Source organism: Diceros bicornis, chromosome 18, assembly GCF_020826845.1.
Source record: "Diceros bicornis minor isolate mBicDic1 chromosome 18, mDicBic1.mat.cur, whole genome shotgun sequence".
NCBI lineage: Eukaryota > Metazoa > Chordata > Mammalia > Perissodactyla > Rhinocerotidae > Diceros > Diceros bicornis.
The window spans coordinates 29,188,109-29,214,127 of record NC_080757.1 but is presented as its reverse complement, the minus strand read 5'-3'; the positions used below and the strand labels follow the sequence as shown (position 1 = coordinate 29,214,127).

The 26,019-nt window shown below is 52.8% G+C and overlaps 1 protein-coding gene across 7 annotated transcripts; it reads right to left on the bottom strand.

Annotated features, from left to right (window-relative positions):
• Positions 1-1,653: 1,653 nt before the first annotated feature.
• Positions 1,654-25,422, bottom strand: SEPTIN4 (septin 4). 7 transcript variants are annotated; one of them, XM_058560567.1, is made up of 14 exons: positions 23,838-25,422; positions 23,121-23,165; positions 22,371-22,378; positions 8,396-8,689; positions 7,916-8,009; positions 7,374-7,460; positions 6,746-6,869; positions 3,391-3,525; positions 3,157-3,274; positions 2,966-3,067; positions 2,673-2,769; positions 2,417-2,579; positions 2,152-2,251; positions 1,654-1,880 (listed from the first exon to the last, which is right to left on the bottom strand). In XM_058560567.1, the coding sequence occupies exons 1-14, from the start codon at positions 25,420-25,422 to the stop codon at positions 1,821-1,823; spliced, it is 3,012 nt and encodes a 1,003-aa protein (XP_058416550.1). In that variant the 3' UTR covers positions 1,654-1,820. The 7 variants fall into 7 exon arrangements, with proteins under 7 accessions (XP_058416550.1, XP_058416553.1, XP_058416552.1 ...); XM_058560570.1 differs by lacking the exons at positions 22,371-22,378; positions 23,121-23,165; positions 23,838-25,422 and adding an exon at positions 13,681-13,755; XM_058560569.1 differs by lacking the exons at positions 22,371-22,378; positions 23,121-23,165; positions 23,838-25,422 and adding an exon at positions 10,834-13,567.
• Between the last annotated feature and the right edge of the window lie 597 nt (positions 25,423-26,019).

Here is a 26,019-nt window from a genome sequence, read left to right as displayed (position 1 = left end):
ACGCAGCTGCGACCCCACCAGGGTGCCTCTCTCCCCAACCAATCGTATCTCTGGTCTGTGCCCGCCCTGGCCAATAGCCACACCAAATCCCGCCCTGCCCCCACCACGCAGCCGCCGCCCTCACGCTTCACGCCGCTCATTGGTCAAGTAGGGCAGACGCCCTCCCAGCCTTTAGCCTATCGGGTGCCGGGAGGCGAGACTATACCTGGAGGGAGGAGGCACGGCGCCAGAGGGGAGACGCAACCAATGGGAAATCACAGCGCGTCTCTACGGCAACCAATGAGAGAGCGGTAAAAGGGAGGGCTGCTGACTATGGCTCCAGGGGCCGGAAGTGGGGGCGGCCTGTCGCCTACTGGTAGCGCAATTGGGGGCGGGGCCTTGCAGGGGCAAAGGCTTTACAGCCACTTCCGGTGACGACGCTGCCTCGGGGGTACTTCTCAGATCCCTGGTGGCCCCTCCGCTTATCGTTTCCCGTTTTGGTTTCGCTGCGGTCATCCGGTCCGGAAGCCAGAAAGGGAGAAAAGACCCCGCAAGCTGAGAGGAGAGAGAGGGCTGGGCCTGAGGCTCCGTCTCGGTCTTCTCCGATTGGCGGCGGGAGGGTTCCCCCTTCCGCGCCTTGACGGGTTCCTCCAACCCTCACTTTTCATCAGCGAACCGACCCTGCCGTCCTTCGTGACCTGCATGGTGCCGTCAGTCCTGAGTAAAGATCTGTTACCTGAGAGATAGGAAACTTGCGACTAGCTAGCTGCGACCTCCTGGTCTGTAAAGGGACTGGGGAACTCTCCCGAGGACCCAGCTCTTCGCTCGGGCCTTCCTCTCCTCTGGGGAGCCAGAGCAGACAGCAGGGCGGAGGGTGGCCGCTAGAGGTCGCCGTGGCCCCGGGATACCACCAACCCGACAGAAATGGAGAACAGTTGATTCAGATTCTCAACCGATAGCTTCAGTTTGGGAGTGGGCCTGAATGCGTTAATACCAGATGTCCAGATGGCCAGAATGTCTTCACGTGCCTCTTTGTTTATAGAACATTGGAACTTTATTACTACAGTTAGTAAATTCCAGGGAAACAGGAACCTTGCTTCTGTTCACTGCTTTAACTCCAGGATCTAGAATAGTGTCTGCAACCTAGCAGATGCTTAATAAATATTTGTTAAATGAATACTGAGCTCTTCCAGGGCAAAGATTGTACTTTATCCATTCTCAGCATTTACTATAGTGTTTGGTGCTTACAGGGGTTTCAACATTTGTTCAGTGCTCCATCACAGGCTTCCTGGAGTGCAGAGTTTAATTCTGTATGTCTTTCCCCAAATCAGGGGAAATAGAAGTCAGGAGGCTGCATGCAGTTAACATCATGTTTTCCCAAGGGCAGATATCAGACCAAAATTTCTATAGAATTTAAAGTACTGTATGTGGGAAAGATGGAGAGAGGCTCAGGCCTCAGATAATAGAGGCAGAATAGATAGTTAGTAAGATGAGAGGCCGGGCTGGATTCTAGGCAGAGACTGAACCCTGTCATGGAGCGGGAACGTTTTCCCCCACTCCCTTCCCTACTAAAAGCCAGAATCCAGCACCCTTCTCTAGCCCTCTTTCAAAACTGGGTCCTAGGATCTTGGTCTCTGGGAGGTGGTAAAGATACAGACAGCGACACCAGAAGCCTCCTATAGATTTGTTAAACTTTATTTCCTCTGAGTCTCTGGGGAGGCAGCAGGGATGTAAGGCGAAGTGGCAGTAGCTGCAGGGGCCTGGGCAGAGCTGGTGCTGGGAGGGGCCGGCATGGGCAGGATGAAGAGGAGGAGATTTAAATATCCAAGGCTGAAAGCCAGCTAATGGGTCTCCTTCATCTGTCTTTGGATTTTGTGCAGCATCTCCTGCATCCGCCGCAGCTGGAACAGGCACATGTATCAAAATGGGGCCCTTCAGAGAGTCGGATAGTGTTAAGGAAGTGCCCCCAAGCTCTAATCCCTGGAGCCAGGGCTCTGGTAGCCCTGAAGTGTGATGGAGACCCTGGGTAGAGCCATTAGTCCACCAATCCAGGACCCAGAGATGCATCAGAGCCAGGGATCTTCCCATTCTCAAACCAAGAGATACTGAGGTTTATGATCAAGCAGGGGACCTCCCAGGCTGTCATCCCCTACCAACCCATACTGCTCTCACCTCCTCATCTTTCTCTCGGATCAGCCTCTCTGTTTCTGGATCTGTCCCTGGTGGGACAGCAGGGATGGGGAAGTCGGTACCACTCTCTCGAGTCAGTTTGCTGAGGGGAAGGGGAAAGAGAGGTTGGTAAGGCTACGGGGACCCTAGCACATGCTTGGATTGAGCCCAGGGCCAGTAGAAGAACAAAGGAAGGGCTTGGTCTCACCCCAGGCTGCGCTTGGGATTCCCCCCCCACTGCCTGCTCTGCCCTGGCTTCTGGCCATACTTGCGATTCCGTTCTTTCACCACCAGGCGGGTCATGCTCTGGATGCACTGTGCCCGGTAGTTCTCATAATGTGTCTCCCGTGTCACATCCTTCAGGTCCTGCATGTGAGTACGCACCAGCATTGTCCTCAGCTTCACAAAGTCGCAGTGCCCTGGGTTTTCCACTGCATAGCAAGGCTAGGGGTCAGCCAGGGGCGTGGGTAGGGGAGAGCCACTGAGGGCAAGGAGATTCCCCAGTCACAAGCTCAGGGCTTTACCTTCCACAATGCCCCAGGGGTAAAGCCGGCCCCGAACTCGCCGCCCTCTGGCCTCTACCACAGTGTTGCTGCCAATTATAGCAAATGGGATGCTTTCCTGGAAGAAGTTAGGGGGGCCGGTCAACACCCTCCTTCTCACCTGTTCCTTTTCACCTATAGTTTCATCTTCTCTGCTTCATTTTAGGAAGCAAGGTCCTCTCCCACCCCAATAGCCCACCCTTATATAGAATTCTACTTCCCTCTTCTGCCCAGAAGAAACAAGATGGGAAAGGGAAGCCCTGGGATGGCCCCACCTTTAGGGCTTGGTCCTGTAATTTGAAGTCCTCATCCTCATCAGAGTCACAGTCTGGGAACTGGTAGACCTTGATTCCAAAGCGCTCAATCTCCTCCCGGATCTGGCAAACACACGAGGGGCCCATAGTTCTGGGGACCCCAGCCTTTGCAGAAGCCCACCTGCTCCCCTCCCTGCACCAGCTTCCCTCACTTTGCGTTTCTTGCGCTCCACTTCAGGAGGTGTCAGTGTGTCCGCCTTAGCCAAGATAGGCACGATGTTGACCCGCTGATGCAGGGCCTTCATGAATTCAACATCCAATGGCCGGAGCCTGGGGAACAGGAATCTGTGACCACCTACTAGTGGCAGCCCTGCCCCTGGTGCTCTTGGCCTGTTCCCTTGGCAGCTCCTGACGATGGTGTCAGGAGCCTCGGGCTCGGACCGTACCCGTGGCCGAAGGGCGAGATGAAGTACAGGCAGCAGTGCACCCTGTTGTCTTGGATGTTCTTGCGGTTCAGGCCACTCTCATCTCGGAAATACTGCTCAAACTGCTGATCGATGTATTCTGCCACAGGCTTCCAGCTGGGCAGGAACAGACAAGCAGAGAAACTGTGGGATTGGGGACTGCCTAGTGAGCTCTGTGACTGCAGAGCAGCCCTCGCCCTGAGCAGTGTTTTCAGGACTTTGCTATTCCCCTGGCTTGCTTTACCACATCTTCAGGGAGGCACCTGGGTAGGACAGGGGTGTATCTCACACATCCTGTTAGAAAAATCAAGCTAAGCACACAGCAGAGTTCAATAAACACTAGTTCTGAGAGGAAAAGAGCCCAGGTGACCAAACAAAGCAATAGAATAGCAAGGTGCCTGCAGATGAACCAAATGAATCAACTGGAAGCCAGGGCAGCCCTAAGTCAGGTTCACAGTCCAGCCTCAGAGCCGTTGTTCATGTGGTTCCACCCTCTCTTCCACCTCTCCAAACCCACCTATTCCTCAAGGCTACATCCAAGAACCATCTCCTCCACGAAGGCTCCTTTGACTACACCAATGCACACTGTTCTCCCCTTCTCTTCACCACACAGTGAGATAGAGAGAGAGAGAGATAAATAGATATGAAAATTGAGGTTCATGCTCTCCCCTTCTCTTTACCAGAGTGAGATTATATATATAATCAATATATATATATTCAAGAACTTCAATTTTCAAGTCCTTTGCTCTTCTGTTAATCTAGTTTAATCCTCACTGATAGGTGGACATTATGACCACCATCACTTTCATTTTATACATGATGAGACTAAATCCAGAGCAGCTAAGAAACTCAATCTGGATCATTTTCGCTAGCAAATTCTCCACTGACCCAAATCCCTGGCCTTCTGACTCCTAGCTCTGTGTGTTTGCCACTACACTGCCTGACCCATTTACTAACTTGCTACCTGACTGACACACACGTTAGAGAACTGCTGCCCCCCTCTCCCCCACCCCTGCTGCCACTGGACTGTAAGCCTCTCATGAATGACAAGGATCATTCATACTTGTTCTGTATCCCTTATAATGCCCAGCACAGGCTGGACACCTAGCATGTGCTCAATAAATTCCTCCTGGTTGACTAAATGAGTATATGTGGAGGTGTGCTATAAACTGTGAGGTGCCAGGCAAATGAAATTATTATTATTATGGAAGGTAAAAGGAGGTAAGTAGATTGATTGAAGCAAGGGGTGACACTTTGGACAGTAGGAACCAGATGCTGGTTGGGGCTAGAGTGTCCGGGCAAGCCAGTTTGCTGAGATGTATTCCTAGAGCAGAAGGGTGACAATAACATGGAGGCCACCTCAATCTATCAGGACTATTTATGGAGACCATGTACTATGTACTAGCACAGTGCCATGGCAAGAATGTAAGAAATGGCCCTCCTCTCAAGACTTAGACTATGAAGTTGAAGATGAACCAGTGTGCTGAGCTGAAAGTCTCATGTTGTAATAATAAAGCATGTGATGGGGGTTCAGAGCACAGAAAGGTCTGTAAGCGTCTGATTAGTCTGTGAGGCAATGATCCAGGGTCAGCTTCATGGGCGTGCGACCTGTCCAGTCACAAAGGGCCCCACACTCAGAAGCGTTCACTCTTGGTTTGATTCTCCGCTGTGGCCGTCTTGAAATTCTTAATAATTTTGAACAAGGAGCCCCACATTTTTTTTTTTGCACTGGTCCTGCAATTATCATCTTAAAAGTCATGAGTGTCATGTAAACAGCCCTTTACAGTTTTCAATGTACATTCATGTGCCTCATTCAGGGTGATTTTCAGATCAACTGGGTGAGATGGTAAGGGCTGGTATTTTTCCTTTTTTTGTGTGTGAGGAGGATCAGCCCTGAGCTAACACCCGTTACCAATCCTCCTCTTTTTTTTTTATTTTTTATTTTTCTTGCTGAAGAAGACTGGCCCTGGGCTAACATCATGCCCATCTTCCTCTACTTTATATGGCATGCCGCCACAGCATGGCTTGACAAGCAGTGTGTCGGTGTGCGCCCGGGATCTGAACCTGTGAACCCTGGGCCACCGAAGCAGAGCACGTGCACTTAACCGCTTGCACCACCAGGCAGGGCTGGTATTTTTCAACGGAAGAAATAGGAAGTAGTCATTTGCTCCAGATCCCACAGTTATTAAATGCTGAATCAAGATTTGAGCTCTTGGTCTAGGGGTCCTAGCACCATCCCACCTAACTTCTTCATCAAAGGCATCACCTTTTCTCCTGTCTTTATCATCCATTCTCCTCTCATCTACTCATTTAGGCTGACCACTATCTAAGCATCCCTCCAGTTCCTGATAAAAAGAAGCCAGGGATGATGCGGGTGTGTGGCAAAGCCATCTTTTCTTTTGGCAGGTAGCCTAGAGGATGCCTGGAGTTTAAACAAAGTTCCACCCATTCTTTCCCTTTGTCTCTTCTTTCTCCTCTTCACCCCTCCCTCTATGCCCTGTCAGCCCTTTAATAAAACTTGTTGTGGTACCTAAAGTGTTGCTGGTGAGATGAAAGGAAGGAGGGAGGGTGATATTTATTGAGCACCTAGTGTATGTCAGGCCCTGTGCCCCATGTTTTCACATGTGTTTGCTCTTTTGAGGCTCTTCTTTCTTACCTTTGTGTCCTCGCCCCCATTACAGAATTACAGGTCTGAGTCAGAAGGAACATTAGAGATCATCTATTCCAATCCCTGCCTCTCACTCTACAGAGGAGACAGCTGTCCAGTAAGGGCACAGCACACTCAAGGTCACAAACCTCTTCCTCCTGACAATTTTGGATATGTCTGCACCTATGTGTGCCCCTGTATGGGTGTATGGAATGGGTGAGGGTGTCACCGATTAATTGCCCCAAGGAACTCAAGGATGGGTTCAGAAGCATTTAACTCTTTAAGAGATGCAATCACCAATCCCTCTGAACCAGACCAAGCCCCACCATAAGAGTGAGGCCTACGACCTTCGCTTCATTTTTAGTGTTAAGACCTCCACTCTGGAGGTTAGGCCTTATTACCATAACCTGCAGTGTATGTGGAAGCATGTTTTCCAACAGAGCCTGTGCAAGCAAATGCCCCCCTGTCCCTTTTGAATATTCATTTCCCATCCAAAATAAAAGGCCCCTGCTTCCTTTTGTTCGGGGATGCCATGACTTTGGAAATGATTCCGTATGGCCCCCTATTTGCTGCAAGTAGTTGTCTACTTTGTGTGACAACTATTTCTGGACAAGAGTCTGATTTTAACTCTGCCAGGAGGTAAACCCACTTTTGGTTCAGTAACAGGGGGTTGTGCTTGGTCAGACATACCACTCTGTGTTGTTGACTGCATCCCCAAAACCTGGTGTGTCCACGATGGTGAGCCGCAGCCTCACGCCCTTCTCTTCGATGTCCACTGCATGTTTAGTGATCTCCACAGTTTGCATGATCCGCTCTGGAGAAGGGGGAAACTGAGGCCAGGGCAAGGGCAAGGACCTGCCCAGTCAGGACAAACCACCCACCCCAACCAGCTTTGCTGCCCAGACTGCCTCATCCACACTGCCCCCCTTCCCACCCCCAGGCTGCTGGGGGGCCTGTTCTCTGGGAACCAGCAAGGAGCACATTTCCCAACACAGGAAATGCCGGTGGCTGCTGGCTCTGGCCCCAGCCTCTTCTCTGCTCCCGGCTCTTTTCTTAGATTCCTGGAATCCTTTGGGGGTCAGAGACTCACTCAGAGAGCAGGATTCTGGTCCCTGCCCTGCTTCGGCACCCAAATCTTTAGGGAGCTGGCTGGTGGGCTGCCAGGCCAGAAAGGCCTATGGAGATATGCCGTCAGTCTCTCTAGGAAGTCATGTTTTCCTGCGTGCTGGGGAAGGCCCCATCCCCCAGACTCTGGAGTGAGCTTGATTTCCCAAGTCAGGTCGGCCTGCCTGTCTGCGGGCTCCTCTCCTTTGCCTACCTTCAGCACTGAGGAGTTTCCGGTCCCGGTACAGATCAGTGAGGAAGAGGCTATTGACAAGGGTGGATTTCCCCAGGCCAGACTCTCCTGACAGGGAAGAGAGGACAGAAGCACTAAATCAGTAGATAAGACCTATAGCCAAGAGGCAACCCCACTAAACCAAGGTGTTTTTCCAAGGGGGAGTGCTTTCTTGTCTAATTAGGAAGAAACTAACCAAACCATAGCATTTTAAAGCTAGAAGGAAGCAGAGAGAACAGCTTGTCCAGCCTTCCCATTTGAATGAGGCCCAGAAAGGGTAGGAGATTACCCAAGGTCACACAGAAAAAGGCAAATACTAGAAAACTGTTGGTCAAGTGTTCTTTGCACCACTTCACCCCCCTACATATACATACATTTGGCCACCCATGACTCCTGGCTATTTGGCAAAAAGGCATAGCCACTTGCTGCTTCTCCTTCCCTACCCATCACCCCTCCCCACGTACATACCATCCCCACCTGAAACATCCCCTGCCCAGCCCAGCCCAGCCCTGCCCCTGCTCTACCTGCCACCATGAGGGTAAAGTCAAAGCCTTTCTTCACGGACTTTCGGTGGACCTGATTGGGGAGAGTCGCAAAGCCCACGTACTCCTTGTCATCCTAGTGGACAGGAAGGCAGAGTGCATCAGGGTGAGATGCAGGAGGGGCCCCAGGACCCAACATGAGCCTCTTTCTTCCCTCCTAGGTCTTCATCTCAGTCTTAGAGGAGTAGTGCCAGACTCCTTTGAGGCCCCATCTGGGGCCACCAGCTGGGCTTCTGCCCCTGCTGATACTATCAGTTTCCAGTGCACCTGGGGGCTGATACCACAGAGCTGGGGCCTACCCAGGACAGAGAGAGGCCCCAGCTCAACACACATGCACGTGTGTGTGCACACATACACATACGTGCACATACACACACACACACACTCAGGCTCTCTCTGCTCCTTCCCTAGGTCTTCCTGCATCAGCCCACTGAAAGACAAAGGCAGGGCTGGAGGCTCTACCTCAGAGGAGTCATAGGGATCAAGCTTGCCCCACGGGCTGCGGGGCCGGGCTGAGGGGCTGAGAGGGACTGAGGCAGAGAAGTACTGCTGGCTGTCAGAGGGCTGGGGCCACGAGGGGGGTCTGAACTCCAGGTCATCCTGGGAGAGATCCGGGGCCTGGGGCCTTGGCTCCAGAATCTGGGGCCTGGACGCCCAGGTCTTGGCCTCTGGTTGGTGGCAGCTCTCGCTTCCTGGGAAATCCTTCACGAACTTGTTCAGTTCTGCACCATCCTTGTCCTCCAGGAAGCGCTTGATCTGGGGGTTGGGGAGGTAGGTGGGTAGGTGGCAGGAAGGGAAGAATGAAGGAGGAAGACAGGAGAAGGTGAGATGGAGAGAGAGGAAAGCGCTTGTGGTTAGAAGGGAAAGAAACTGCACTAGCAGCCAAGCCAGAGGAAGTGCTCACCACCCCTCCCTCACCTGCTCGCAGGCCTCCCCAGTCCAAGAGGCCAGGAAAGGCCCCAGGGTCCAGGAGCAGCCCTGGGCAGCCCCCAAAGCCCTAGTAACTGCTCTTGGGAGCTGAGTAGCTCCAGTCCTGATGCTCCCTCTCAACAGCATGCTTGTTGAGGCTGCTCTTCCTGGGGGGTCTGGCCAAGCCGGGGCCAGGGACTGCCCCAAAGGCCAGGAAGTCAGACTGAATAAGGAGGAGCAGACAGAGGCATTTCAGCTGACAAAAGAATGTGGCTCAGGATTCCAGGAGAATGCAGAGTCAGAAAGGGGCAGGGACGGGAGGGAAAAAGGTATGGGAGAAGGGAGCTGCCAGCCCCAGGTAAAGCAAGAGCCAGCAGGGCGCTCCGCGCCTCCGGTCACTGCAGGTCAGTGAGCTCTGGGACTGAGATGTAGACTCTCCTGGAGGTGCTCACTCCCCAGGCCTCACTGCCCAGAGCTCAGTACAGCTGTCCTGACGCCCCTTACTCCAGACACTGAGCCACACCAGAGCCTGAGCCTGGGCCCCAAGAGAGAAGGGTAAACCTGCCAGTGGATGCTGAGTATGGGTGGAGGGGAGCTGGGAGGGACCAGGTGAGGGAGGATGGGAGGACACTGGGCCTCTGGAGCTGCTGACAGCCACTAACTGTGAGGGACATATAAGGGGAAGCACCCCTCAGTTGCCTCTTGCCCCCTCTGTCTGGAACTAGGCTTTAGCCCTAGCAGTGCAGGAGCGGCCTGAACTGCGAACCACAAGGGTAGTAGGCAGAGAATGGCTGGCTCCTCTGCGGAGACCTGTTCCATCCCATCTCCAGCTTGGAAGAGAGGCCACTTCCCCCCACTCTCATCCTCAGCTCTAGACCCTAAACCTTCCTCTCTCCTTTGGGGGCCAGCCCCTTTGTGGAGTGCCTGGCAGTGCCGGGCTCAGCTTTGCCTTACAATACCCACGTGCCACCCCCAGACAATGGACAAGGGCCGGCTTCAGAGGCTGACTCACCCTCTGGGGATTGGCCAAGCCAATGAGGGCTACCCCAGACCATTGTGGAGTCCCAACCAGGGTGGGGGGAGATAAGATGGCTACAGTCTTCTGGCAAAATTTTACAAAGGGAAGAATTGAGGAAGGCAGACATGCACATTGTCAGTTCATGCCAGACGGAAGAGACTGAGATAGGGAGGCTAGAGGCAAAAGTCCCCCAAGAGCTACTTCTAGGCTGTCGCCTCTCAAGTCCCCACACCTGCTTATAGCCATAGTCTCCAGGACTCACCCGGACAGAGGGAAGAAAAGAGGACCTTTAGCCTGGAACTGGAACCAGCATGTGGGGGCTTAGTGACCAGAAGAGGCTGTCCTGAGGAGAGTCTGACCTAACAGGCTTTTCTCATTCATAATATCTGTGGGGTCCAGTGGGGTTACCATACGTCCGAGTTTATGTTAGTTTTCCTAGCATAATGACTAACTGTGCCCCTTTTTACTTGCAAAAGTGTCCCAGCTTGGATGATTCATTATATGGCAACAGAGAAGGGATGGGGCTGGAGGGCAGCAGCTCTTGTTTTCTGGCAGCTAAAGAGTCTGGGGAATTCCAGGAAATCCCGCCCCTCTGCACAACCCCGCAGTGACCCAGCAGTAAGTCTGGGGGTCAGGTTAAGGGTGGGAGAGAGAGGACTGTGCTCCACCTGGTTTCCCCAGGGGCACTGAGCAGAGAAGGCACTGATGGAGACCTCTAGCCCCCACAATTTTCCAATAGAGCCACCAGGAACCCAGCACCATTCTCCCTGCCAGCCCTGGCTACTTATCAGCATGGAGGGGCCCACAGGGGCTTTAGACAAGGAGTCAGGACACCAAAGTCCTCACCTCCCGTCTGTTCTTCCCCACCTCCAGCTCTGCCAGTGACCAAATCATTTTCTGACGTTTAGCCCCAATCCCAGCCAAGGCAAGAGAAGACAGGTCAGGTCCACCATCTCCCAGAGCAGCACCTTACCCCAGCTTCAGTCCTGTCCTCAGGGACAGAACTGCCTTGCAGTCCCAGTGAATGGTCCATGTCCCACGCTTCAGAATCCCTGTCAGCAAGCTCTAGGTCTAATTTCGTCTCCCAGGCAAAGTTCCTCACACACAGAAACAGCCTGGTCTTGATGCTCTTGTTGTAATCCAGCTTCCTGGCTTGCTCCTTTCCCTTTCTCTTTGACCTCCCTGTCTCTGTCAGGGGCCAAAAAAGCCTGTGGAATGTCCTTCCCCACCCCTCCTCCTCCCCTTCCCTGGGCTCCTACCCTCCAAGGACAGCTCAGCTGCAGCGGGATCACTCGGTTTCTCTGCAGTCCCCATCTCCTCTGATTGGCTGCCCCATGACGCCTGCCTGCTGCCTACCCTGGTGGGCACAGCCTCCCAAGTCTGTCTGCAGCACAGGCTCTTGATCCACTTGGCCTTTCCTGTTAACCCCCAAGGACACCGAGGTCCGTGAGAGGGTTGTGAGCTGACCCCAAGGTGACCTGGCCCATCAGTACACGGAGACAGCCACCCAGGAGACTCCACTCCCAGAGGATTCCACTCTCTCTCTTTAACCTTAACTTTAAGCAGCGCTGAAGTAGGGTGGGATGTCCCATAATCCCCTGGGTATAGGTTCTCATGGGAACTGCCCCACTTTTCTTCCCAAGTGTCCCTTTGTGTACTCCCAGCAGAGAACCCCACTGTCTTCAGAAATCTGCCCCTAGATTTCCCTGCAGAGAGCCCCAGCCACAGATGGACTCCTCCCACCCTAGAATACCTGACCTCTGACTCATGGGGACCCGTATCACTTCTATCACCCCATCGCTTCCAGAGAGTCCGTGGAGGAGCTGCTAGCACTTGTTCTCTGAGGGGCATGAGTTCAGGCCAACAGGAGGCCAGCATCTCAGAGGCTTCAGAGTTGCCGATTAGGTGGGAACAAATTGAGGGGCCGGGCTGGGAGTGTGCAGATAGAGCACTTGACTAGGAGTCAGGAGGCCGCTGTTTCTGGTTTGGCCAGAAACACCCTTTGTGATTTGGAATAGTGTCTTAATTTCAGGGTCTTAATGTACTATTGTGAATGGCCCTTCCTTGCCTCCCAGGAAGGCTGGGGGGAGAAAGCTCTCCCAGATGACAGATACCTCAAGCTGCTTTGAACCTGAGGAGAGAAGGTGCATCTCAAGTCACAGGATGGTTATTAATGTTGGCCTGTTATTCTTATCACATGCAAACTAAAACCCCCTGGAACTCCAGGGCTGGGGAGCTCTCCCCACTGACCTCCAAAGCAGCTGGGACACTGATCTCCCCTCACAAAGAGACCTTCATAGAGGAGTCTGGCTTGACATGAACCAGTCAGCCTAAGGACTGGACGGCTTGAGTGCAGAGACTTGGGGCTGAGGACTCTGGTGGTGGTGGGGTGTCTTTAATTAGAGAGGAACAGGATGACCTCAGCCAAGTTGAAAGCACCAAGACCTTAGCTGACCTGAACTTAGCATGTGGTAGAAAAAGCCCCTCTTGGCCCCTGCTGGGCTTGGCACTGGGGACAATCAGTGCTCCCACAGGCTTCCATCCCTGGAACAATCAGTCTGTCCATCCCCATGTAGGGAGAAGGAGGGGGACAGAGATAAATAAAGAAAGGCACCGCTTGGCCTCTCCCAGGAACCCCCCTTTGGGGAAGGTCACCAAGGGTCACCAAGACTTCCTGGCCAAGACTTGGGCCTCAGCCTAGACACAGCTTGAGCGACAAGAGCCCAAAAGGTTGGCCTTTCCAGACCTGGAAGCTTCTGATTCCATGGGGCCCAGGGAGCTCCCTTCTGGAGGCTGCCCACAGCAACACCCTGCCCCACAGGCTAGTCACAGACCTCCTCCTGCTGTAAACAGCCTGTGCCTCCCAATGCAGAGGGCAAAGGCTAGGCTGACTGACTTCCAGACTGAGAGGAGAGGCCGGCCTGGGGCCTGGAGGCCCTGACTCCCGGCATAATGTGTTTGTGGTGGGCTCTGGCAACGATGGCAGGAGAAGAGCTGGCACCCTCACAGCCAAACATCAAAACTTCCTACCTGGGGAAGGAAGGGAGGCTGGCTAGGGTTACTGCTTCTCCTCCCACTACAGGCAGGTGGCAGGAATGAGTTCCCCCAACCCCCACCACTGCAGCGGGACCTGGTTTGGGTATGGGGGGGGGTGTAGGATGCAGCAGCAGGAAGCTTCCCCATGGTTCTTGTCTCAGAGGTAGAGGGACACAGCTGATCCCACGGGGTAGGATGGTGGTCTGGGCTTCCCTCTCTCAGGGGTGCCTGGGCAGAGGGCGCTGTGGGAAGGGCCTAGGAGCTGCCCCTGGCCAGGCTGTGGGAAGGAGGGCCCAAGCGTCTCACCATCCCTCTTGGGGAGGCAGGCAGTGTTTTTGGGCCTCCTCTGTATGTCTTCTAAAGGAAGTTGGTGCTAACCCCTGAACCTAGGGTAGGTGGGTGAGGAGGGGTCACCCAGGTAACAGCTGACCCAGGCAAGGCTGGGAGCCCTCACCTCCGCGCATCGCTGACGCGCCCTCCCCAGCCCAACATGAGCGTCTCGGCCGGAGGCCCCCCGCCTCCAGCACGGACCCACTCCTCTGTCCAAGAACGCGGGCAGCACCCCGGGGGTCGGGGCCCGCTCCGTCGCTGCTCGGATCAGGAGGAGGAACTTGGGAGCGGCGGCGCAGCGCTGCCTGCCAGCAGTGCCCGCCTGTGCCCGCGGCCGGCGACAGCGCCTCCCGCCCCGCACAGCCGGGGCTGTGGAGCAGCGGGTCTCCGCGGAGCCGCCTGGGAGCGGCGGGCCCTGTGCGCCCCGGCCGTGCCCCGCGTCCGCTCGCCTTACCATGGCTGCAGCCCGGGCCGGGCCGTCTCCGCCTGGACAGCGCCCGAGCGACCCGCGGCCGGAGCTCTGCGCCGACCTCGCCGCACCGCCGGCCTCCGCCCGCCGCCCTGAGCGCGGACCGGCCGGGGGCGGGGGCGGGGCCCGGGGCAGGGGCGGGGCGAGTCGACCCTGGGGCGGGGCCTGCACCTTCGCGGCGCGGGGTGCCTTCGCTTGGTGCGCAGGGGGCAGCCGGCCTGGGCGCCGGCCCTGCAGCCCGCGACCCCAGAAGCGCAGAGTGCAGAGAGGCGCTCAGGACAGGGCTGCACTGGTCACCTGGCTCTTCCTTACTCAGCCGCTAAACAAGTGGCCTCTTCAGGCAGCGCATCACTGTGGGGGCTTGAGCTAGTCCCCAAAGAAAACAGAAGGGCCCACCTGGCATCCCCAGGAGGAGATGCCCTTGGGGGGGGGGTAGTTATCCCACGAGTTGGAGAGAAACCATTAGTTACCCCCAAGATTCCGCAAGGTTTACGGAGAGTGAACCTGTCTGATATCGAAGTTACTGATTGTTCATACCCCTCCACACCTCCTAAGGTGGAATGTCAGACATTCTCCACCTCCACCCAAGCTGTGAAGAAGAAACAGGAGGTTGCCTTCGTTCAGGACCCTAGATTAAAGATTAAAGAAGATTTGCTGCATAAATTATCCAGGGATCATCTGCTGGAATGGTGAAAGGGAGAGGCTGAGTGGCCTTTACCCTTGGCAGTAGAGGCTTGCCTGGGACTGAGGAAAGTGGGGAAGCCTCAAGAGAGGCCAGCCCAGGCGTGACCCAGGCCATGCTGGGCGAGCAGGTGAGATGCTGTGGGGACAAATGCCCCAGCAGCTTTAGAGGCATTAGAGGCTCAGAAGGGTCAGCAGCAGCCAGGGGGAAGTAGATGCTTAGGGGGTGGGGAGTTGGTGGGGATTTCCTGAGCTAATACAGGTCTGAGCTGGTCAGGCTTCTGTGGAAGTTTCCAGAAGCATGCCCCTCCCTGACTTCCAAGATCCCTCCCCCAAGGACAGGCTGATTGGCCTGAATACACTTCGGACAAAACTGAGGCCCAGAGGCATGGCTCTCTCTATTTATAGAAGTACCAGAGGCCTGCCTACCTATTTCAGTCTGATCTGTGACCCCATGGTCATAGTTGGGATCAGTTAGAACTCCGTGGAGGGAGGGAGGGGGGCCTGGGTACGGCAGGTGAGAACAGGCTCAGAAAACATGGGGCTGCTATTGGAGATGTTATTGGATATTTGGCACTGGTGGCCTGGAGGATGAGAGGGGTGTGTGTCATTGTTTAAAGAAATGAGGGGCATTCATGAGCCAGCAAGTTGAGGAAAAACCTTTCTAGCTGGGTGACCTTGGGCAACTCACTTCTGGGCCTCCGTTTCCACGCCTGAAAATGAGGAGATTAAACTAGGATAGGGGCCAGCAGCTTGGCTCTGATGAGAGGGAAACTCTGAACGTATAGAGAGTCTTCTGGGGTAAACAGGAGATCTGAAGCTGTACTCAGGAGAACAAAGATGTAAAAGAGTTTCTTTAGAGAGAAACCAGTGGCTGCTGGAAGTCTGCAGAAGCAGCAGCAACTGCTGCCATTAGACCCAGACCTGGACGTCAAACTCAGGCTCCACAAAGCTCCACTGTTGGGAACTTGCTGCAGGCCACTAGTACTCATGTGCACACTCATAATACCTCTTGGGTGCTTCCATGGGCAGTCTCTGTGTGGGCTGGGGGCGCTGGGCCTAGAGGAGGACACCTACGTCAAGGAAGACAGGCCCCATCACAAAGCCGTGTTTTCCACAATGGCAAGTACCCTCCTCCCCTTAGCCCCGGCTGCAGTCCAAGTGTGGACACAGACACATCTCAGAAGGCAGCTCGGCTAGCTCACCCTCAGCTGCTGGTGGAATCCAAGCTCTGCCCTGGCACTTGCTGCCCGGGCCCCAGAGAGTCCTGTGTGTCCTGAGGCACATTGGTGACAGCTTGCTTTGAGGGAAGTGAGGCCACAAGGGAGGCCTGGGACCGTGGAACTCATCTCTAAGCCAAAAATCTTGGGGCCTCAATGGTCACAGTCCCCTTGTAATCACTGCACCACAAGCCCAACATGAGGCATGCTGGGTGAAATAAAAGCTGAAGACAGACTTCAAGCCATTCCACCTGCACAAACCCCATATGCTAAGCCTGCAGCATTCAGGGGTTTCTGAGAGAACTTGGCCTGGGCATAAGTGCCCAATCTAGCTTTGGTGATTATCTCATTGCCCGAAAGTCCCTTCCCCTTCCTGGGCCTCGGTTTCCCCCATTGAAAGAGAAAAGTGAACTCCCCCCAACTCCAGCTCTCATGTTCTTTGTTGGCACAGGTAGAGTCTGACACCTGGTCAGAAGCAGGGCCAAGATATAAGCAGCCCTTGTGTGAGTCACTGACCACTGAGCCCTCTTCCCCACCTCCAGCCAGCAGGTGGCCGGGTCAACCTTGCTTCAATGTCCCTTAGCTCTTGGAGCTCTGGCTTTCCCTTGAAATTCAACATCCCACCAGGCGTTGATATTCTTGACTAGAGAACAATTTCCCAGGCACTGCTGGAGTGGGGTATTCAAGCCAAGTGTCTGGGGACTGGACGCTTAATTTGGCACAAAGGGTGACTCTCTGGGAAATTCAGATCAGCAACCACAGCCTCAGCCTGCTGTCCTGGGCTCCCTCTGCTTAGGTCAGGCCAACATGTCTGAAAAACTACTGGCCCCCTCCACTGGATCTTTCCTGCCCACCCATGGGTGAAGGTTGCATGGCACAGAGATAAACAAGGATACTGTGCTTGGGCCAAGCCAGGGCCCAGGTTAAAAGCCAAGAATAAAGAGTGATTACCACAGGAAATCAGGATTTCAGATCTGCCTGACTAGCAAAGGCCACTTTTGCCTCTCAGTAGAAGTTTCCCTTAAGTGGTGCAAAAACTAATTGTACCTCTCTTCCCCCTGAGGTGATGAGTCACTGACTATAGTCAGAGAGCCCTGGTGGGGCCAAAGGGCTATCACTGCATTGTGTCTTTCAAGGAAATCTTAGCCAGTCCATTCAGCAAGGTCTGTGCAGAGGTAAGAAACCAAAATACCCCAAGCCTTACTTCTCCCCAAATTGTTCCCCAGAGTCCCATGATCCTGGGGTAGGCATGAGATGTGGGTGCAAGGCCAGGGAGCACTGTGTTTTCTGGCACCTGCTGAATGGCTGCAGTGAGGGGCAGTTCCGGAGCCAACAGGGTGCTAGAAGCCAGCCAGAGCATCCTTCCAATACCCTCTCTGCAGCAGGGAGGGGCACAGGAGCTCAGGGATGGGAGGGACTTACACACCTCTCAATGCCACTACCCACTGGAGTCTGACTCCCTTCTAGAGCCACCCCTGACCTCCTAGCCTCTACTTGAATACCTCCCATGGCCAAAAACTCACTAACTCTAACAACTGCCCTTCAATCTTCGGGCAGTAAGTTACCAAGGTCTTCATTATACCCAGCCGAAATTTGTCTCCCCCGACCCTCCAGACCTAGAAGCTTTGCTGACTCATTTCACTGGAATTTGTTTTGTCCTTTGATGTCCACATCCTTTCAAGTGACCCATCTGTATATTTTTCTCTCCCAAATTAACCACAAGCCCCTTAAGGACAGGGAGTATGTCTTCTATTTTAACCTCTACTCACTTCAATTCAGTGAACATGTGCTGTGATGTCTGCCTGGGTGACCAGGCCTCTGTCCCCAGGAGGTGTCTGATCAATATGGATTGGCTGAAAGGATCCATTGATTAGTTTTCCACTCTGACTTTGGAGCACAGACAAGCCTTGAGGCTCTGGGCTTCGTTGACCCATAACTTGCCCTTCATTCTGGCTGTTCACCAGCTCATACCCACCTCCCAGCCTCACAGTTCACACGCTAAGACACAAATGTTGTCCCCTCTAAAACTTTTCCCTTCACAATTATTGCTATCTAAATGTGCTGCCAAAATAGAATTCTTTTTCCAGGAAGAAGTGGCTACAGGAGAAGAGTTTCTACACCACATATGAATCCCTGGGGCAGGATGCTCCCTAAAGTGCTCCCAGCTTTGAGGAGCCAGCTCTGAGCCTCAGTTTCCTCATCTATGAAATAGGGAGAAAAAAGTCTACCTCATAGGGTTGCTGTGAAGATTCACTAAGGTAACATACTTAGCATGGTATAAACACTAAAATGAGTAGTGGCTATTATTTCAGCTAATGAGAAAATTATCAACACCAAGTCAGCAACTGTCAACTGTGACTACTTCAAATGCCTTCCCTCCAAAGGGATTAGGCTTGTGCATGTGTAATGGATGTGGAGGGATGGAAGAAGAACCTTAGACTTAAGTGGCATTGGAATGACCATGCTGCCACCAACTGTGGAGTCAGCTTCTCCAGCTAGACACCACTCCATCTCTAGAAGACAGGGCTTGGTTTCAGACTTACTCTGTGAATTCCCAGAAACAGCCACTGTGGCAACTCCTGGAGCTAAATGACTTTGCTTGTGGTGGGTGTGCCAAGGAAATGACTTTGGCTGGCCCAGTCCTCCCACCTACAGTGTCAGAGCCTGAGCTTCTCTCAGGAACTGCCTCACATTCTGTCCCCCTCCTCCAGGCCTTCATTCAGCCCCCATGGTGCAGCTGTCTCTTGCTTCTCCCCTCATGGCAGCTGGGCCAAAGGCAGCTGAGCAGAGGAGAGTGAAGGGACATGGTCATTTCTGTCACTCAGGACGGCCTTCCTCTGGCTGAGCAGCTGTTAGGGTGGCTTCCTCACCCTAGTATGCACCCTGCCCTCTGAAGCCAAGCTCCCTACTACCCAGGCCCAGTGTTTCTCCTCTTACTTGAAAAACCTGCCACTTCAAACACCACCAAACTACTCTGACAGAAAGACATAATGCTGGAGATGGGTTCCAGGCAGGGAAACAAGTAGCTCCTGAAACACACCAGAAAGTCCAAAATGGATGTGGCAGATTCTTCCCTATGTGGGATCATTCTGGGCTGAACAAAAAACTAAGGAATTCTGGCCTCAGTTCTGCCATCAAGCCCAAGAGGAAGGCATAGCACTTTCCTGCCCCCATTTTATAGACAGAGGGAGTAATCTGCCCAAGTCTCACAGTGAAGGCAGGACAGCATCTCTCTGCCCTGTGCTTCCAGTAGCTCTTGCTGAGGCATACCACACCACAGCCTGTCCTAGGGTGACCAATTGTTCCGGTTTGCCCAGGACTGAGGGTGTCTCCAGGACATAGGACTTTCAATGCTAGAACCAGGAAAGTCTTTGGCAAATTCTGATGAGTTAGTCAACCTAGCCTGTCCCCAAAATAGCAAGTCTGGGCCAGAGGTCACCAGTCTCCCATCCTGCTCTGGATTTAGCTGTCCATTGTAGCTGGAAATGAACAAGGTACCATCTGACAGAAAAAGAACCTGAGTAGCGAGGGTCAAGCTGCTATGAAAAGCCTCCCAGGGTCCCGTGCCCCATTTTCAGCAGCTCTGCTCCATTCTTTCAATAATTCCTTTTCCTCTCAACTCTGAGCCTCTGAGCAAGAGAGAATGAAAGGAGGAGGAAAGATAGTTCTAGGGTTCCTTTCAGAAAGCCCATATCTTGGGATTCTGTTAACATCTCCATGAATGCAGAGCCTCCCTGTGTTTCTCCTAGGCTCTGGATTTTTCTTTGTCGAGGAAGTCTACCTAAGCAAAACATCCCTGTGGCTCAGGAGCCAACAGGAGGCTGGTTGTATCATCCCCCAGGAGCCAAATGACATGTCACCCTAAAGACACTGAAGTCTTCCTTAGGTATCATTGAGACGGCCTCCTCTGGTTCCTGGCCTGTTTTCCAGAGTTTGTGTTTTGCATAATTGATAGATACAGCAGGGAGTAAACCACCTTGTCCCCTGACGGCCTGAGAAGTCACATCCAAGGGCAAGTAGGTTAGGTGTCTTGAGGACACAGGATCTTGGGGCCAGGGCAGCCCTATCCATCAAGAGCTGCTTTACTCCAGGGAATTCTCCAGGGCTGTGTGAGAAGACAGCCCCCGCTGACCCCATAGGGTACCCTTAGGACCTTCCTGTTGAGCTTCTGCTAGTTCTAATACCCAAAAAAAACCCATCAGGAATGCTTCCCTCAGTCCAGCGTAATCTCCTCTGGGGAGACTCCAGCCCCTAATGTCCCAATCCAAGGATGAGAAGCATCTGTCCACCCCACTCCTTAGAAAAAAGGGCCTTGAGGAGCCGCTTGGGAGGAAGCTGACACTTAGAGAGAGAGATGGGCGGAATCAGGCTCTGTCCCCAGCTGTGGAACCAAAAGGGCTTGTGAAGCTTAACAACCATCATGCTGCCGTCCACGAGCCAGGCACCGTGGCTGGGCCACCAGAGAATTCCTGCTGGGAATGGAATCTGGGACAGACTCTACAGTCAGCCATTCCCAGATCAGAGGAACCAGAAGCCTTGGACACCAGCACCATTGTCTCCATCCTGGGACTACCTGTGAGCCACGCAGCCTGGGGGACAGGATGGGGAAGGCCTAGTGCTCTCATGCTTTGCGAAGAGAGTACTTGGCCCACCTCCATGCTGCCCCACTTCCAGGGAGCCAGAGAAGACCAGCGGCCCAGCTGCCTGGGAGTCTTCTCTTCCCAGCTTCTGGGGAGCAGCTCTGCTGCTGAACAGGGCTGGAGAGCTGCAATTATCGAGACAGGACAACAGCTATTTTGGGAAGGAGCCGTCCTGCTGCCAAGGCTTTTGACTTCCTAAACTAAAACAAGATGCACAGAGAAAGGGGGTGAGGGTGGGGGAAAACAGGGAGGAACTTGCGCAGTCAAAAACATCACATCCTGAACAAGGGGAAATACTAACTCCTTCCCAAAGGTATAGATTTGCATCAAGGGGTGAGCAAGAGGCTAACTGTTAAGATACCCCCTGGCTTTGGGAAGGAAGGGGTAACCTGACCATACACACACCCCCACCACTCCCTGCTGACTCCCTCTCTCCTAAGACCCTCCAAGAGCACTTATTCAGTTTGTCGCATTTATTTGGACATTTGAGCACAGACTATTTTATTTTGTTGTTTAAACATTTCCTGTCCATGTCTTATCTCCCTACCCAGACGGTAAATTTCTTAAGGCCAAAGAATGTGTGCGCTTATAAGTCTTCGGAGCTTTCCCCAATAGTGCCTAGCAGAGTGCTAGGCATCTGAATAAAAATTGTTTATGGAAGGAAGGGAGAGAAGAAGGAAGGAAGGGAGGGAGAAAGAGAGGAGGGAGAGAAGGATTTACTATCTTGCACGGAATTAATCTCTAAAAGTAGCTGTTCCCACCCACAGCTGAGCTCAAGGCACTGGGCTGGATAAGAAGCCATGGCAGAGGGGGTGGCAGCCGCACTTCTGGCACCTCCCCTTCAGCTGTTCCATTATCTGAGCTCAGGCTATCCTACCCCCTCCCATTTGTTTCCATCTGTAGTCAACTGTCCATCCTGGGCTAGATCATGGAGAGGACCTATTAGAGGCCATGCTAGGCTTTTGGGAAGGGAGACATATGGCAAGAGAAAGAATGCAGGCAGGAATCGCTCAGACTATCTTATCAAACATGGGCCAAGAAGAACTAAGGTACTTATGGGAACAATGCACTGTGAAATCAGGACACTCTTCGCCAAATTCAGGACACAGGGCTGCTGAGAGCAGAGTTCACCTTGTGCCTTTCCAAGTTGAGGACTCAAATACTGTGTAACCCAGAAAAACGTCCCCTTTCTGGAGTGCCCTAGGCTGGAGAGGGGAGATCCAAGTGGGGACGGATCCAACCTATGGCTTCCCAGACAGCCTTCCCATAGAGCACTCAGCAGGATTCATCGTCTGCCAGAAGGTCTCTACTCTTTTTCTCCATGGCTGCAACTAGCTCATATAGCACCTTCATGCAAACCCCCATCCAAGGAGATGCAGCCCTACAGGTGCACAGCTTGGCAAGTAGAACACAGGCTAGATTTCAGGCCCCACTTACTCTCTCAGCCAGGTGCCCTTGTTCAGTAAACAACCTGACCAACCATAAGGAGCAGGTCTGTCTGTCTCCCTCCATACATACTTCCATTTGAGGGTAAGAAAGGGACTTGGATAAGGGGGAGCACAGGAAGACTGGAAGTAACTTCCCAGGGGTGTTCTTACCTCCTCATCTGTCATAACGAAGAAGCAGAAGCCATGCATTCCCAGGGGGCAGCAAATGGATTCAGAGAGTGCCAACAAGAAGGGAAAAAGAGAATTTTACTAATGATGTCCAGTGGACTTGGGCATAACCTGGCCCAAATTCCTTCCTAGCACAAGTGACCCAAATAACAACAGCTAGCATTTACTGAGTGCTCTCTGTTGCCAGGCACCATGCTAAGTGCTTTACAGGTAATAGCTTGGTCAGTCCTCACAAGAACTCCAAGAGGAAGCCATTTTTCCCATTAACAGATGGGGAAACTAATGATTGGAGAGGTAAAATAACCTACCCAAGGTCACAGTCAGAAAATAGTGGAAACAGGGCTCAAACTCAATAATCTAAGTCCAGAATCCATACTTTACTAAACTTCTACTTTATACAGCTTTGCTCCCTCTGAGGGGCAGGGCTGCCCTTCTCTGTTCTTTGCTGTCCATCACTGAGAGGGCTCATGCTGGTTGGAAATGGATTGCATTCCCAAGGCTCTCTTCTCCCTAGGAACTTCCTCATCTAGAGCCCTGGCTTCCCTCATGCTCAAAGGGCTGGAGAATATTTTGGGCTACAATGCTCAAAGCAGGAACTCCTTTCCACCAAAATTAACTATATGAGGGCTGGTCCTCATCTTCCCTCCCACCAGAGAGGTCAAGAGTACCAAGGGAGTGGGAGGGAGTCAGGGGGTCACCAGGCCCTGGGGACACTTCTCAAGGATTCTCGAGTTGGCTACAGGACCCACTCATGGCCTCAAGGTGGAGGCCCAGACATCCCTGGAGATCCCACCTGGGCAGTAGCCAATAAGTACCTCCTAGGTCCTGGGGTGAGGGCTTGAGGAGCGTTCTGAGGAACCAGAGAGACACACGAGGATACCCCTCAACCTGAATTAGTGTGGAGTCAGCTCTGAAGTAAGATATGAAGCAGATAGTTCATTTTGGTGGTTTTTTTTTTTTTTTAATCACATGATAGGTAAGACCAGCTAAGCTGAAAGGCCATGGTCTTAAATTGTTCTCCATTCCAGAAGTGACTACTTCCCATTAAAAGGAGACTCTTGAAAATGAAAAAGGTTCCAAGTCCCAAAGGGATGACTCTAATTGTAGAATTATAGGCAAGATGAGAAGTTCCTCTGCTCCTTCAAGTCAAAACCCCAGTGTACTGGCCTAACAGACCTAGCTCTGCAGATACACAGAGGCCACCCTCCTACCTGTCCTCCTGCCTCCCAAAGCCCCACAACGGACCGACAGGAGGGAAACGCACAGACCTTTGAGCCACCAGATGACACGATTGTACATTTCCTCAGAGACATCTGAAAGTAACAGATTGTTGCCTTTTTTCTCTCTGTGGGATGTACACACCACCCCCCCCACTACTTAATATCTCCCTTTCTAGCTCCACATTTCTCCACCCAAAGGTGCCCTCAGCCCTTGATCCTCTCTAAAAAGCTCCTCCAGCCTAGGACTAAATGTCACACTCCCACTTTCCCTCTCCCTTTTGTTCCCTCTCCCTTTTTTTCCACCCTCTTTTTGTCACTGTTAATGCCTTTCCCCTCTTCGAAGTGTAAGTCCCAGATCATCTATGCTCCACCCTCTCCACTTTGTTGCCGTAATATTTACCTGAGGATCTTATTCACTTTACTAGCCCTTACCAGCCCTCACTCCAGCTCAGTTCTTCATCTCCTCTCTCTGGAAGCTGCTTCCCACTCTGCAAACCACTCTCTACAACCCTCCATTGAGAAGTTAAGCAGTGTTGCCTGGAAGAGTCAATGTCTGACGCTGGCCCAAGCATCGTTATCAATGTCATTAGCTCAAAGAAGCTAGCGGGGAAGGAATGGAGCAATGGGCTCAAGAATGGGACTAGCTTTGGCACTGGCAGGGGGCAGCTCTGAGGCCCAGAATGAAGAGGGGGCCTTTCCTGCCCACCCCAACATCCCACCTCACTAAATTGGGGCTGCACCTGGGCAGTCTGCTTCTTCACATACCCAAGAAGAAAGCACTAAACCTTTGATTGGGTTGTTTGGAGGTGTGCTTGGGGGCCTGTGGCACTTCCCTCAATGGTGCCCGGCTTGGAGACTCCTTTGGTGATGGTAGTGGTGGTTGTGTTGCTGGTGCTGGTGGTAGTGATGGACTTGCCTTCTCTCTCTGGAACATCGGATCCTCACAGAAAGGGCTTGAGTCCATTTCAAAAAAGGACAATAAAGGGTCTAGGGGAGGAGGGGACTTAGGCTCAAAATCAGGTGTTGTCGGCCGACTTTGGGGCATTTCAACTTCAGGATTGAGTAAGGCCCACCATGAGGAGTCGGGCCCATACCTAGGTAAAGACCGTGGGGGTAAAGGCCGAGGGATCAGTTCCAGTTCTGCATGGACAGAGGGCTTTCGGGAGGGTTCTGGATACCTGAGTGCGGGTCCTGGGGACATGTAGACACTTTCTGAGGGTCTTTGGGTCTGCTGCTTATAGACCGGCTCTGGAGTGACAAACATGGAGGACTTGTGGGGGCTCTCAGACACTGCTTGAGATGTCACACGGTGAGCTGACTGTACCGACTGTACTCCTGGGCAGATGGTGACCCTGCGGCCGACCTCGCCATCTCCTCGGATTGAGGACCTCATGTTGGACTCCACTTCTGATGATATTAAGACCTTTGAGGAGGGCTTGGTTTCACTGTAGACAGAATGCTTGTGGATAGACTCAGGTTCTGGACGCACAGAAGCTCGTTGTCCACCATCCAAATCTTTAAGGATGGAGAGTCTGAGGGATGATTCCAAGTTCATATTCCTATGCAAGGGCTTGGGTTCTACATAAATTGAGCTTTGACGACCCATTTCAGACTCTTGGCCAAGGATCCTTCTCTGTGTTGTCCGAGAATCTGCATAGACGCGGCTGCCGCTGCGTTCGGGGCTAGAGGGTCTCCTTGGAGATCTGATCTCAGCAGCAGTCAAACTCTTTCGGATAGGCTCAGTTTGGACTGCTTCATCCTTTGGGCAAACCAAAGTCCTACGGGGAACTCTGACCCCTTGTGGGTACTGGACCTTGGAGGGTGGGTCTTCTTCTTGTAAGATTTGTAAGTTATCCTTCTGGTCTACAAAACTCAACCGGCGAGAGGATTTGGCATCTGGGGTTAATGAGTACCTATTACTGATGTCACGCCCTGACTTGCTCTCACACCCTCTTCGTGTGGATTCTTCCCTGGATGGACTAACAGTCTGCTGCATCTGGATGGCATGGGAAGCTGATGTCTGAGTTTGCTGGATCTTTCGCTGAAGAGAGGAATGGCGGTATGCTTCTGATTTTGGTCGGGTCTCGGTTCCTCGAGGGATAGGTGCTCCAGAGAGGCGGGGGCCTGACTGGGGGGAGGTAGATCGAGGATAGTCTGACGCTGAATGGGGAGTGGTGGAATGCCCAGCTTCTGATCTTCGGTGGGGCGAAGGGCTCAGGGAGACGGCAGCACTTCGCTGGCTTGAGGCAAGAACATAACCATGTCCCCGTTGAGGGGTTGTGTTAGTAACCTCAGCCCCTTTCTGTGGTGAAACTGCTACCTTCGACCCAATTTTATTCATCTTGACCATTTGATAGACTGTGCCTCTCTGGGTAGATCCCATATTTTACCGGCTGGCTTGTATTCAGGGTCCTAATGAAGCCTGAATATTTACCCTCAGTGTTAAAAGCTGTTCTTGCACTCCCACAAAAGTGGCTGTTGTTCTAAGAGTGTCTCAGATAGTCCCCTTAGCTACCTGGCTGGTGATGTCATAAAGGAAAGAGCTTCCTATTAAACATCCTGGCATATAGCCACAATTCTTCAGAGAATCTCAAGCAGTAACTGCAAGGAAACTGTGGATTTGGAGTTGACGCCACCAAGGCTTTGGCCAAGTTCTTAGCAAAACCAAGACTTCCTGGTGTATAGGGAAGGCTCCAGACCCTCCGTTACTCTTCCCAGATTCTAGGAATTCTCAGAGACTCATTCAGAGAAGGAATTGGCCTGAATATTCTACTAAGGCAAGGCTACTCAAATCAATCATGCTGTGTTAGCCCCAGTTTTAATGGGGTGCAAGGCACAAAGTTGTCCCAATCTGGTTTGGAACTGCACTGTATGAAAGTCAAAAAATAGAGCTCCAGCCCTTTCCAGGTTTCACGGGTGGTTTGTTTGACCCTGGGGTAAAAATCCA